Below are 13,503 nucleotides of genomic sequence, written 5' to 3' on the forward strand. Positions count from 1 at the left end.
TAAGGATAAAGAGATAAGAAATGATTTTTTCATGTAGTTTTCCAAAGTCACGTAGGAGGAAATAAAAGAATAACAGGTAGAATGCAGACTGATAGGTGTATACTAGGTGCATACTGCAACGTGTATGTACGGGATGGTGGGGAAGAACATAGAAGGATCCTTTTTGAGGGACACTCTTTGAGAGTGCTTCTTAGAAAGCTCTGAGTATTCAAATTGCTTAGAAATTTCATGAGTTTTATGCTTTGTCAGATGTATTCTAAAATACAGAAATTTAGACAGGTATATAAGAAAATAGTTTAAAAAATATGAGAAAACATATACAGCATTACCAGATAAAAGAACCTCTTATAAAACGACAAGCACAGGAATGGCTGGCTCAGTCAGAAGAGCATGTGACTCTTGACCTTAGGTTCCTAAGTTGGAGCCCCACCATTGGGTGCAGAGATTATTTAAAAAGAAGAAAAAACTACAAACACATAATCACATTGGCGGAACAGAATAGAGTCCAGAAATAATTCCATCTGAATGAAAGACTGCAACATTTTTTTTTTGTATTTATCATATTTTTATATATATTAAATTTAAAAGGTGACTCCTTATGTTCGTAACTTCATGATGGAGTCTGGTTTACTCCTACTTTTCTGACAATGATAAAAATTCCCATGCGATCTACAAAACAGTTTGGCATTCTGTTTCAAGAGCTGGTAATTCTACTCTTAGGAACTTATCTTAAGGAAATACTGTAAAAATAGGGAAACTGTCTGCCTAGATCTAGTTACAGAAATACACTTTTAATATTAAAAAAATGAAAATAAATTATTTACTAATATTAAAATTATAGTCTATTAGTGGAGTGTTTTGTTTCCATAAAAACAAAATTACCTAGTTATGATTATGTAGCTGCATGGATAAAATGGATTTTGGATTGATGACTAAAGAGAATTAAAATTAACTACATAATCAATGATTGGGAAAAAATAAAGAAAGTTGAAAACAGTTGGGAGTATAGGCTTCTAGGTAGTTTTTTTCCTATTTTTAAAATTGAGACACAGTTTATATGTCATAAAACTCACCCTTTAAAGTATACAATTTACTGGTTTTTAATACATTCACAGGATTTTATAACCATCACTACTATTTAATTCCAGAACTTTTTATCACCCCAAAAAGGAGTACTGTGACTATTAGCAGTCATTCCCCGTTTCACCCTTCCCTAGTCCCTGGCAACCGCTAATTTAACTTCAGTCTCTATTTGCATATTCTGGACAGTTCATATAAGTGAAATAACATATTATGTAGCCTTTTGTAGCTGGCTTCTTTGACACAGCATAATGTTTTCAAGGTTCATCTTCATTGTGGCATGTCTCAGTACTTCATTCTTCTTATGGCTGGATAATATTCCCTTATATGGATAGACCACATATTGATCCATTCTTCAGTTGATAGACATTTGGATTTTTTCCACTTGACTGCTATGAATAATGGTAGTTCTGTGAACATTCATATACAAGTTTTTTTGTGAACACATTTTCATTTCTCTTCATATATACCTAGGAATAGAATTGCAGTCATAGGGTAAGTATGTTACCAGAGAAACCAGAACAGAAATGGTTACAAAAGTTCTGATATTTACTTGTCCACTCTGAGCTTCCATATTTTATTTTGTCAAAAAAAAAGTACTAAAACTTTTACCTCACAGTGTTGTTGCAAGGATTAAATGAGATGAAAAAAATATGGAAACACTTAACATAGTGTTTAGGCATGTGATGGCAACATGCCAAATTTACTTGAATTTGAGAGGACACACTGATAGTGAGTAGTAGAATTCAGAAGTTTTTTGGTACTATTTTAGAACAGGGGTTGACACACTTTGCCTGGTGCTCCATTTGTGGCCTTCTAACTAAGCATGGTTTTTACATTTTGAAAAGGTCATTAAATTTTTTTTTAAGATTTTATTTATTTGAGAGAGAGAGAGACAGGGAGCGTGTGGTGCATCGGGGGGGTGGGGGTGGCAAAAGGAAGAGAAAAAGCTACACTACCCGCTGAGCAGGGAGCCCTACTCAGGGCTCAATCCCAGGACCCTAAGATCATGACCTGAGCCAAAGGCAGAGACTTAACAGACTGATCCCTTAGGTGCCCCTTAAGAGATCATTTAAAGAAGAAAAATATGCCATAAATAAAGCCTAAAATATTTATTCTCTGCCCCTTGACAGAATAAGTTTGCTGACTCCTTTTTAGAAAATAAGAGACCTGATTTGTTTGTAGACCCAAGAGAAGCAAGTGAAGAAATTGAAAATAAGAGGATAATTGAGCCAATAAGATCATGAAGAGAACTAAATAAGAATGAGTTTCTACCATAAACACAGTTACTAGGGTTACATATGTTGGAATGGAGGGAGGCAAAGAGGAGGAACATTTTGAGATAAAATTGAAAGCTTTTCATTCTGATCATTTTTTTAAAAAATTTTTAAAGATTTTATTTATTTGACAGAGAGAGACATAGTGAGAGAGAGAACACGAGCAGGGGGAGTGGGAGAGAGAGAAGTAGCTTCCTGCTGAGCAGGAAGCCCTATGCAAGGCTCAATCCCAGGAGCCTGGTATCATGACCTGAGCTGAAGGCAGACACTTAATGACTGAGCCACCCAGGCGACGCTCTGATCATTTTCTTACCAACATTTATTGTATGTCTATCTACCATATGTTAGACACTATACATTTTATTTCACTTAACTTTTTAAAATTTTTCAGAGATATGCAAAAGAGTATCTTCTATATATAAGATATATAAATAACCATATAGTAAACACAAATTGTCCCCTCATCCAGGTTAAGAGTTATTAAAAGAATAAGTGAACAAAACCAATTTTAGAGATTCATCCATACTATTTTGTGTATCAGTAGTTCCTTTTTGCAGAGGTGTGTTCCACTGTATGGATATTCCATGATTTTTTATCTATATGCCACTTAGTGGACATTTGGTTGTTTGGGGCTTTTTTTTGTTTTTTGTTTTGTTTTGTTTTTTACCATTTTTTTTGCTTCTTATGAGTAAAGCAACTCTATGTAGATGTGTTCTTCTTTTCTTGGGAAAATACCCAAGAATGGGATTGGTGAGTCATGTTTAACTTTTTTTTTTTTTTTTTAAAGATTTTATCTATTTACTTGACAGAGAGATCACAAGCAGGCAGAGAGGCAGGCAGAGAGAGAGGAGGAAGCAGGCTCCCCACTGAGCAGAGAGCCCGATGCGGGGCTCGATCCCAGGACTCCGAGATCATGACCCGAGCTGAAGGCAGCGGCTTAACCCACTGAGCCACCCAGGCGCCCCCATGTTTAACTTTTTAAGAAACAACCAAACCACTTTCATAATGATTGTATAACTTTACATTCCCATCAGTGGTATATAAACATTCTCCACATATCTGCCAGCAGTTGGTTTGGGTAGTCTTTTCAGTTTTTGTTATTCTAGGGAGTATGTCCTGATATCTCACTGAGGTTTTAGTTATCATATCCTGATGATCAGTATGTTGAGTATTTGTTCATATGCTTTTGCGCCATTCTTTTATTTGCTTCAGGGATTCATAGGCTATAACCCCCAAGGCAAATCTGACCTGCTCACCACCTGTATTTGTAGATCTATGGCAGCTTTCATGCTACAAGAGCAAAGTGAAGTACAGTAGTCCCCCCTTGTCCTCGGTTTCTCTTTTGGTGGTTTCAGTGCAGTCAGGAAGCAGCTGATGCTCCTTCTAACTTTTCCTCATAAGATCCATACTAGCCTGTGGCTCTGTCATGATGCCTACTTCATTCACAGCTCTTAATCTCATCACATAGACCTTTTGTTATCTTATCACTAGAAGGGTGAATATAGTATTTTTTGAGAAAGCACATTCACATAGCTTATTTTATTATTGTCGTTGTTAATCTCTTACTGTGCCTAATTTATAAATTAATCTTTGTCATAGTTATGTACGTAAAGGGAAAAACATAGTGTATATATAGGATTTAGTACTATCTACAGTTTCATGCATCCACAGGGGGTCTTGGAACATAACCCTGTGGATAAGCAGGGGGACTACTATAATTATGACAGAGACTATATGGCATGCAAAGCCTAAAATATTATTTCTGTGGCTCTTTCATTGGAAAGGAAAAGTAATCAGTGCATCTAATGGTTCAGCTTTAAATAGAACACGTGCTCATATAATAATTTTAGTTCGATCCATAATCTGTGTTTATAATAAAACTAGAAGGGCAGGTTGGGAGATAAGGAGGTAGAAGGATGTAGGATTGAGCTAAATTTTTATCTTCCATATTAGAAAGTCAAAAGATAATGCCTGAAAACTGAGGAGGGGGTCAAGATGTGATAGAAATATAAGCACATTATTTGGAATTCTAGAGGTAAATACTGCAAGAATCAAGGGCAGGAGTTGAAAGTAGTTGCCTCTAGGAAAAGAAAAATATGGGGGTCTATGTGAGGGACTCATTTTTGTAATAGAACTCTCTGACTCTTTAAATTATATGAATGTAAACTGTTAATTTAAAAATCACTTTTGGGGAGGCTGGGTAGCTACCAGGTAGGTTAAGCATCAAACTCTTGATTTCGGCTTAGGTCATGATCTCAGGGTTGTGGGACTGAGCCCTGCATTAGGCTCTACACTCTCTACACTCAATGGAAAGTTTGCTTCTTCCTCTCCCTCTGCCCTTCCCTGAGCTTGCTTTTTCTCTCTCTCTCTCTAAAATACATCTTCTTTTAAAAATAAAAATAACTTTTAAAAAAAGAGCATGTTGTGAGTGATGCGAGTTATCATACCATTGCTTTGCTGTCCCCCAAAGCAGTCATGAATTGACTAAAGGTGGAATCCTTCTTGTCAAGTGGTAAGGGAAGCCAATGGGCAGCTGATAGATTGGAAGATGAATAGAGGTGGTTTTAGATTGTTGCTCTGAAGATCAGGTTTAGTCAGACCTCAAGAAGACAGATGCATAGTTACTAAAGGGAAACTGAGATTATGGAGTTAGAACAGTTTAAAATAATAAGAAGGCCAAAACTGGCTAGAGGGTGCTCAGAGTAGTTTGACAATAAAGATCATTAGAACCAAGCTGTTGGAGAGAGGAAGCTTTTTATGTATTCCATTATTGGTGTAGGTCAAATGTTGAAAATAACAAATGAGTCAAACAGGCTGACTATAAGAATAATCAACAGCCAAAAATATAATAAACTTTAAAAAAATACCAAACTTGGGATGCCTGGCTGGCTCATTTGGAAGAACATGCAATGCTTGATCTCGGGGTCATGAGTTTGAGCCCCATGATAGGTGTAGAGATTACTAAAAAAAAATAAAAACCAAACTTTATTATGTGAGCATGTAACATAATTATATTCATATATATGATTATTTTACATTGAAATTGGAAAAAAAACTTAATTATAAATTCTTTGCTTTTGAAATCAATTCCTTTGATTTAGCTAAAAACTTGATACTTTTACTTCTCTACCAAGTTATCAGTACCAGATGATTTATATTTGATGGGCATTACAGCATTCATTTCTTTAAACCATTTGAGAATAAAATTTAGTTTTTATTCGGTTTCAGAACAAAATAACTGTTCACAAACATGGCTGCCTTTATTTCCAAACAAAGACAGAATCTTGGCACAGTAGTTTTTGAAGTTGGATTTTATTTCTAAGATATTCTTAAAATTAAGATATTCAAGTGTATTTAAGCTTAAATATTGTACAACACTGCATTAACTTCCATGTTATACTTTCAGTATAAACTGAGTAAAGCAAATTGAACAGTGTTGGTTTTCATAACATTTGAAATCAAAAGTCTTTTTGCGATGTTGGTCTTTAGCTCTACAGTTTTAGAAATATATTTCATGCCATCACTTTGATGTCTGGAAATCCTATTTCAGCATAAAAAATATAGAAAAGTCGATAGATGGTTCTTTGCCAAATAAATTTTCCAAAGATATAATCAAAAGAATGAATAAATTGAATCTCATATTGTATGATTTCTTGTGAATGCACTTGCAGATAAGTAATTGAATGCTTTATGTAGTCTATAATGTCAACTAAAATAGTCCTGTATTTTGTCAGCACTTGCTGGTGATCTGAGGCTGGGATTTCTCCTTCAAAAACATAAACCAGGTGACTTCTTTTAATTCAAGCAAAAACATTTAACACCACACACCGTTTCATACCCCCTAGTATTCATGTAGCAATAACAGGTTGCAATACTGCTTATCCATTATCAAGCAAAACATTGACCACAGGAGTTTAATTAACTTATATGTTAATTATATATATGTGATATTTGATTTTTAGCCTTTTAGATGAAATAACCAAGACAGTATGTTTATGGTTCTTTGTCTTGGCAAAATGTTGCCACTTTGAATTTAAATTTTGAAACAGGTCTATTGTCAACAAAAAAACATCATCCATTGTTATCAGTCTTTTTTTTTTAAGGATTTTATTTATTTATTTGAGAGTGAGAACACAGGAGCAGGGGCAGAAGGAGAGGGAGAAGCAGACTCTCCTGCTGAGCAGGAAGCCCGAAGTGGCGCTTGATCCTAGTACCGTGGGATCATGAACCAAACTGAAGACAGACGCTTAACTAACTGAGCCACACGGGCACCCCTGTTATCAGTCTTTAATAAACTTTTTTTTTTTTTTAAAGATTTTATTTATTTGTCAGAGAGAGAGGAGAGCGACCGAGCACAGGCAGACAGAATAGCAGGCAGAGGCAGAGGGAGAAGCAGGCTCCCCGCCAAGCAAGGAGCCCGATGTGGGACTCGATCCCAGGACGCTGGGATCACGACCTGAGCCGAAGGCAGCTGCTTAACCAACTGAGCCACCCAGGCGTCCCTTTAATAAACTTTTTAAAACATTTCTCAGTTTGGAGAAATACCATTTCCCGGATGCCTGAGTGGCTCAGTCACTTAGACATCTGCCTTCAGCTCAGGTCATGAACCCAGGGTCCTGGGACAGAGCCCTGTATCGGTTTCTTGCTCAGCAGAGAGCCTGCTTCTCCCTCTGCCTGCTTTTCCCTCTGTCTGCTATTCCCCTGCTTGCGCTCACTCTCTCTCTCTGTCTGACAAATATATAAATAAAATATTTAAAAAAGAAAAGAAATGCCATTTCCTTGATTTGTTTGCCATGAGCATCTCCTCCAAAAGTTTTTCACTCACATAAAAATTTTCACTGATGCTCTAAATAAACACGGCTGTCAGAGAGTTGTTTTTATTTGTGTTCTTCTCAGCTACAGAGAAAAATACCACAAATTGTTTAACATTTTTATTCAGCTCACCTTGTAAGTTTGTAGCCATACCACTAACATTAGGAACAACTATAATTTTAATTAGACCCACTTATGCAAATGTTTATGATTCACAAATTCTGTTGCATTCTTTAATAAATGTTGCCATTTATAAGAGACTTCGATACTTTATAAAGTTTTTTATTTTAAATATTTGATTTTATGTCACAAGAGTACCACTTATTTTATTGGCATTTAAAAAACAAACCCTATTTAAAATCAGTACCTTTCTGTTTATTCCATTTTTATCATGCATCTTTTCTACTAAGTAATTATAATCCTATTGTACTTTGTTTCATAATGCTGTTTTTGACAGTCACATTTTCTTTGCTTTATTTCACCATTAGGGATATTCTCTTCCACAAAGAAATATGCGTTCTGACATTTCTTTTGAAAATCATGGGGCTCTAGTTCTTTCTTGGATGCAAGAAATATTTTACTTTCCTCTTGATTCTAATGTGAGAGAGACCATAGCCCACAGAATCCCAAAGACAGGGAATAGTATAAACTCTATACACAAAAATTTGATGATTTAGATGAAATCGATCGATTCTTTGAAAACCACAAACTACCAAAAATCACTCAAGATAAAATATATAACCTGACTAGACTTGTAACTATTAAAGAATTGCTTTTGCAGTTTAAATCCTTCCAAAAAAGAAATCTCTAAGCCAAGATAATTTCACTAGTGAATTCTTGCAGACATTTTAAAAAAAGAGATAGCACTGATTTTCACAAGCTTTTCCAGAAAATAGAACAGGAGAAAATACTTTTTGACTTATTTTATGAGGCTTATACCACTTTGATAGCAAAATAGAGGACAGTTTAAGATCTAGACCTAAAAATAAACCTAAAAATTCTCAAAAAAATATTAGCAAGTTGAGTCCAGTAGTATATAAAAAGCGTAATGAGACCATATCCACGTGGGGTCTGTACCAGCAATGCAAGGCTATCTCGGTCTTTGAAAGTCAACCAATGTGATAAGCCATGTTAACAATAGAATACTACCAAGTCAGTAAAAAGGCATGAACTGCTGATACACACACCATGTTGATGAATCTGAGAGGCCTTATTCTTTTTTTTTTTTTAATTTAATTTAATTTCTTTTCAGTGTAACAGAATTCATTGTTTATGCACCATACCCAGTGCTCCATGCAATACGTGCCCTCCATAATACCCACCACCAGGCTCCCCCAACCTCCCGCCCCCCACCCCTTCAAAACTCTCAGATTGTTTTTCAGAGTCCATAGTCTCTCATGGTTCACCTCCCCTTCCAATTTCCCTCAACTCCCTTCTCCTCTCCATCTCCCCATGTCCTCCGTGTTATTTCTTATGCTCCACAAATAAGTGAAACCCTATGATACTTGACTCTATCTGCTTGACTTACTTCACTCAGCATAATCTCTTCCAGTCCTGTCTATGTTGATAACAAAAGTTGGGTATTCATCCTTTCTGATGGAGGCATAATACTCCATAGTGTGTATGGACCACATCTTCCTTATCCATTCATCCGTTGAAGGGCATCTTGGTTCTTTCCACAGTTTGGCAACCGTGGCCATTGCTGCTATGAACATTGGGGTACAGATGGCCCTTCTTTTTACTACATCTGTATCTTTGGGGTAAATACCCGGTAGTGTCATTGCAGGGTCATAGGGAAGCTCTATTTTTAATTTCTTTTTTTTTTTTTTTTTAAAGATTTTATTTATTTATTTGACAGACAGAGATCACAAGTAGGCAGAGAGGCAGGCAGAGAGAGAGAGAGACGAAGGGAAGCAGGCTCCCCGCGGAGCAGAGAGCCCGATGCGGGGCTCGATCCCAGGACCCCAGGATCATGACCTGAACCGAAGGCAGAGGCTTAACCCACTGAGCCACCCAGGCGCCCCTCTATTTTTAATTTCTTAAGGAATCTCCATACTGTTCTCCAAATTGGCTGCACCAACTTGCATTCCCACCAACAGTGTAAGAGGGTTCCCCTTTCTCCAAATTGAGAGGCCTTATTCTGAGTGAAAGAAGCCCATCTCAAAAGGTTACATACTTTATAGTTCCATTTGTATGACATTTTCAAAAAGCTAGAACTATAATGGTTGAGAATAGATCAGCTGTTCCTAGGGATTAAAGGTGAGGAGAGAGTGTGGCTACAGAGGGATAGTCCCAGGGAGTTTTTTGGGTTAATGGAATTATTCTCCATCTTGATTATGGTGGTGGTTACATGCATCTGTCGATAGGTTAAAATTTATAAAAATGTATAAACACAAAAATATCCGTTTTATTGTAAGATAGTAAAATTTTTAAAAGCCCGGCAGACCAAGTGGGATGATAAACAATAGTTATCACTCTGCCTCATTGGGACATGGCTGGGGACTTTTCAGATTGGAACATGTGCCCGGACTAAAGTCACTAGTCTGCTTCAGCTAATTTTTAACACATTGAAATGGAGATCTAGCACCATTGGGGTTTCTGAATTTTTAAGAGAACCAGAATTCCAAAATTTTACGTAAACTCTGGTATTTTAAATAATACCATTTAAATAATTAAATAATTTTTATATTTTTTTAAATGCCATGTTGGCCAGCATAAGTCTGAAAAATAGGCATACTAATGTGTTATCATTGATACTGATAGATGTTGTAGTCAGTGATTGTAGGCAGCTTAGTGCTAAAGAGAGCCTTGAGTCATTGAGAAGAATGGTAAATGTCCCTAGGGTTGTTCTATTATGGATGTGAGAATCTTATGGTAAATTTGTGGTATTTGTGGATAGCATGGGCTTCTGAAAAGATGCGAAATCTTTAGGTGACAGAATGATGGTCTGGGAAAGCAGCAGAAAAGCACTTCCTTTATCCTGGTTAGTAAAAGAAATCGTTTCCATTACAGAAGACTTTGGAAAAATTGGGACATTTTAAGAAAGAGATGTTCAGTTGAAGTGGTAAAGTAGTTTGTATAAATAGAAATCCTACAGGGCTCCATGAAGAGGTTGGCAGAGGAGTGAGCACAAGAGTGAACATGATTTGGGGAGGGGAGCATGACTGAGGTGGACAAGAATGATGATCTGGAAGATGAATATAGGAGTATTTTCGGTGAAAGCAGGGGGTTAGGAGTGGCAATCCCTTGGAATTGTAGGAATTGCTGGAACAATATTTTATACCTTTAAAGTTTGACTCATGCTCTTCCCTCTGCCTGGTATGTTTTACCTCAATCTCCCTCAGCCTTACCTGTACTATTCATATTTAAGATTCTAAATCCAGATGTTTATGTTTCACTTCTGGAAACCATGGCACTCCTTCCTCACCTCTTCCCCAATTTCAGACCTCTTTTTCTCTTACCGCCTGATACACACCCCTATCTCAGAGTAAACCATTTTAAATTAAAATTAGTCTCTTTAAGTTCCTCTACAAGATACCGCCATCCTCTGGGTCAGGCTCCATGTTTTATTCATCTCTTCGCCTCAGGCAGGTAGCACAGAGCCTGGCACTAAGCTAGTATCAACAGATATTTGTTAATTGAGTAGAGAAGTTAGGCTGGCACATGTTTTGATTGTAAGATTGGTCTGGCAGGTACCTGGACTTACTTATCTCTTTAAGGGTCACTGGTAGTATAGGCCTATGATCTGTTTTGTGATTGGTTTGGATCTGCTTAGAGAAAAAGCAAAACTCATTAGCCAGACAGCAGGTTATTGTTAAGGCCAGGGACATATGCCTTTATTCTCAGTGTCTTCTTTGTTTATAAAATATAGAGGCAGTTTTTTGGGAAATGATGAATGGTAAGGGAATACTCTCTGACATTTACATTAGGCAGCCAGGACTTTATGTGATGCTATTATAATGATCACTACACAGAATATTTATCCTACTGCATTCCTGTCATTTGTCTTTGTAAAAAAATCTTGGTGGTGAATAGATTTAAAGGACTTTATGTTAACTGTTCAAGAACAAAATTCTCATCAAGACCCAAGTGTTATTTTATTGAGTCTGGACCTTGGCAGTTTCTCTGCACAAATTATCCCATTGACCTTTCGAGAGACATCTTGAAATATCTAACTTCAACCTTTCCTCTTTATGTTAGGCCCTTCATCATTATTTGACTTGGGCTGCTGGAACAGTGCCTTCTGCTTTCTCCGTCATTGTAATAGAACTTTCAACACCATTACTCTTTTCTTTTGCAGTATATTCTTTAACTTCTTTCCTAAAGTTTTGCTTTAGACTCTATTTTTTTAGGCTTTCTTCTTCCATTAGGCTTTTCAGAGGACTGGAGAGCCATTTAATAGAGAACCGGATCTCACAGGAATGAGATGATAAAAGAAACTTCAAGTTATTTCTTTTCATATTATGTTCCCTCTTTGCCCGGCCTATATCCAGCATAGAACTAGGGTCTTATTTTCTTAAATAACCAACAGTAAGGATGTAGAAGGTGTTGCTATTCTCTTATTCATCAGACATAATAATTAGACATTATTAAGCATAATAGACTTGTATGCCAAGTGTTTATTGTGCATACAAAAATGAAAAAGACAAGTGCATGCCTTCAATGAATTAACCTAATCAGGGTAGTGAATAAACTAAAGTTACAAATACCTCCTATAAGCTTTTTTTTTTAATCTTCAAATAGAATAATATACTTTCCTGATGGAGTTATATCATCGCATGAGCTTCTCCGTGTGAGGAACTTAGCATACCTTATGGCCTGTAGTAAAGAGTTCAATAAATGGGGGTTATATTGTTGGGTAGACACAGAAGAAGTGGAAACGTAAAGAAGGGAGCGGCCATGACGTCTCTACCTGGGCACAGAGAAGTTTTCGCAGGGACGCCTGGTAACTTACTCGATTAAGCATCTGCCATCAGCTTGGGTCATGATCCCAGGGTCCAGGGATCAAGCCCTAAGTCTGGCTCTCTGCTCAATGGGGAGTCTGCTTCTCCCTCTGTCCACCCACCCCTACCCCCCGCTTGTGTTCTCTTTCTCAAATAAATAAAAATCTTTAAAGAATTAAAAACAAATCTTTGCAAAGAAGTAATACTGGAGGAAATTGCATATACAAGGCCTAAGGGAATGAACATAAGGTACATTGAGAGAACCTTAAATGATTGGTATATCTGGAGAGAGGAATGGAGGAGGAGAGCAAAGCAGGAGATGAGGCTTCTGCAGGAATTTGAAACTTGATCCGACAAGGAATAGGGACTATTCATTTATATTAAGCAGGGAGTCTTAAAATTAGTCAGTGCAAAGAAAATTTCTGGTATATTACATGTTTGTCTCTTCAGGTCTCTCTTGCCTGGAGCCCTGTCAGAAACTTATGACAGCTATAGCCCTCTTCCAGCCACGTTGAAAGAAAATGTGCTTTTAATCTGAGCAGGAATTCAGAGAATATACCGAACCCAGCAGTAGCCAGTTCTGGTTCCATCAAGGGCCCCATAGGAATGCCTACCACCAAAATTGATGGAAAAGAGTTAGCAGCTAACAGTAGTAAGATCAACCACTCCGAGGTAACTTACCAGTCTTTCAGCTAACTCCCACTTCATAATTTCTGTTTTTTATTTGTGTTTGGATGAAAGACTGAAAGTAGTCATTCATTTAGCAAACAAATATTAAATACCCACTGTGTGCCTGGTCTAGTACCAGTACTAGGCATAGAAATTAATAAGACACAATTCTTGGCTTTAGGACTGCTCACAATCTGGTGGGGAGGCCATTGTAACAGATAAATAAGTATAACTAAGTCATAAACAGATGCCATGATAGATGCCCATGAGGGAAAAGAGGGAAAGGGCAGTAGTTCTGAAACAGGATCGAGTAAGAGAAATAGGTTTTGTTTGTTTGTTTGTTTTAAGATTTTATTTATTTATTTGACAGAGAGCACAGGCAGGCAGAGCGGCAAAGGGAGGGAGAAGCAGGCTCCTGCGGAGCCTGAATGCGGGGCTAGATTCCCAGGACTCTGAAATCACAACCTGAGCCAAAGGCAGATGCTTAACTGACTGAGCCCCCAGGCACCCCTAGATTTTTATTTTACAATAATTACAAAGCATTTGCTTTGTGTTGGGCCTCTGCACTAAGTTCTTTCTCTTTTTCAAGATTATTTATTTGAGAGAGAGAGGACACACACTTGCATGGCACAAGTGAGGGGAGGGGCAGAGGGAGAGAATCTTCAAGCAGACCTCCCTGCTGAGCGCAGAGCCCAACTGGGTTTCGATCTCATGACTTGAGA

General features: G+C 37.3%; 1 protein-coding gene across 1 annotated transcript in view; it reads left to right on the forward strand.

The window, feature by feature from the left end:
• Nucleotides 1–13,503, forward strand: part of C2CD3 (C2 domain containing 3 centriole elongation regulator) — a 144,084-nt gene that overhangs the window by 9,249 nt on the left and 121,332 nt on the right. Inside the window, 4 exon segments of the mRNA XM_047690348.1 lie at nucleotides 12,563–12,644; nucleotides 12,646–12,714; nucleotides 12,716–12,766; nucleotides 12,768–12,784. Of these exon segments, the coding sequence (XP_047546304.1) occupies nucleotides 12,563–12,644; nucleotides 12,646–12,714; nucleotides 12,716–12,766; nucleotides 12,768–12,784 (219 nt within the window).

Source organism: Lutra lutra, chromosome 10 (assembly GCF_902655055.1).
Source record: "Lutra lutra chromosome 10, mLutLut1.2, whole genome shotgun sequence".
NCBI lineage: Eukaryota > Metazoa > Chordata > Mammalia > Carnivora > Mustelidae > Lutra > Lutra lutra.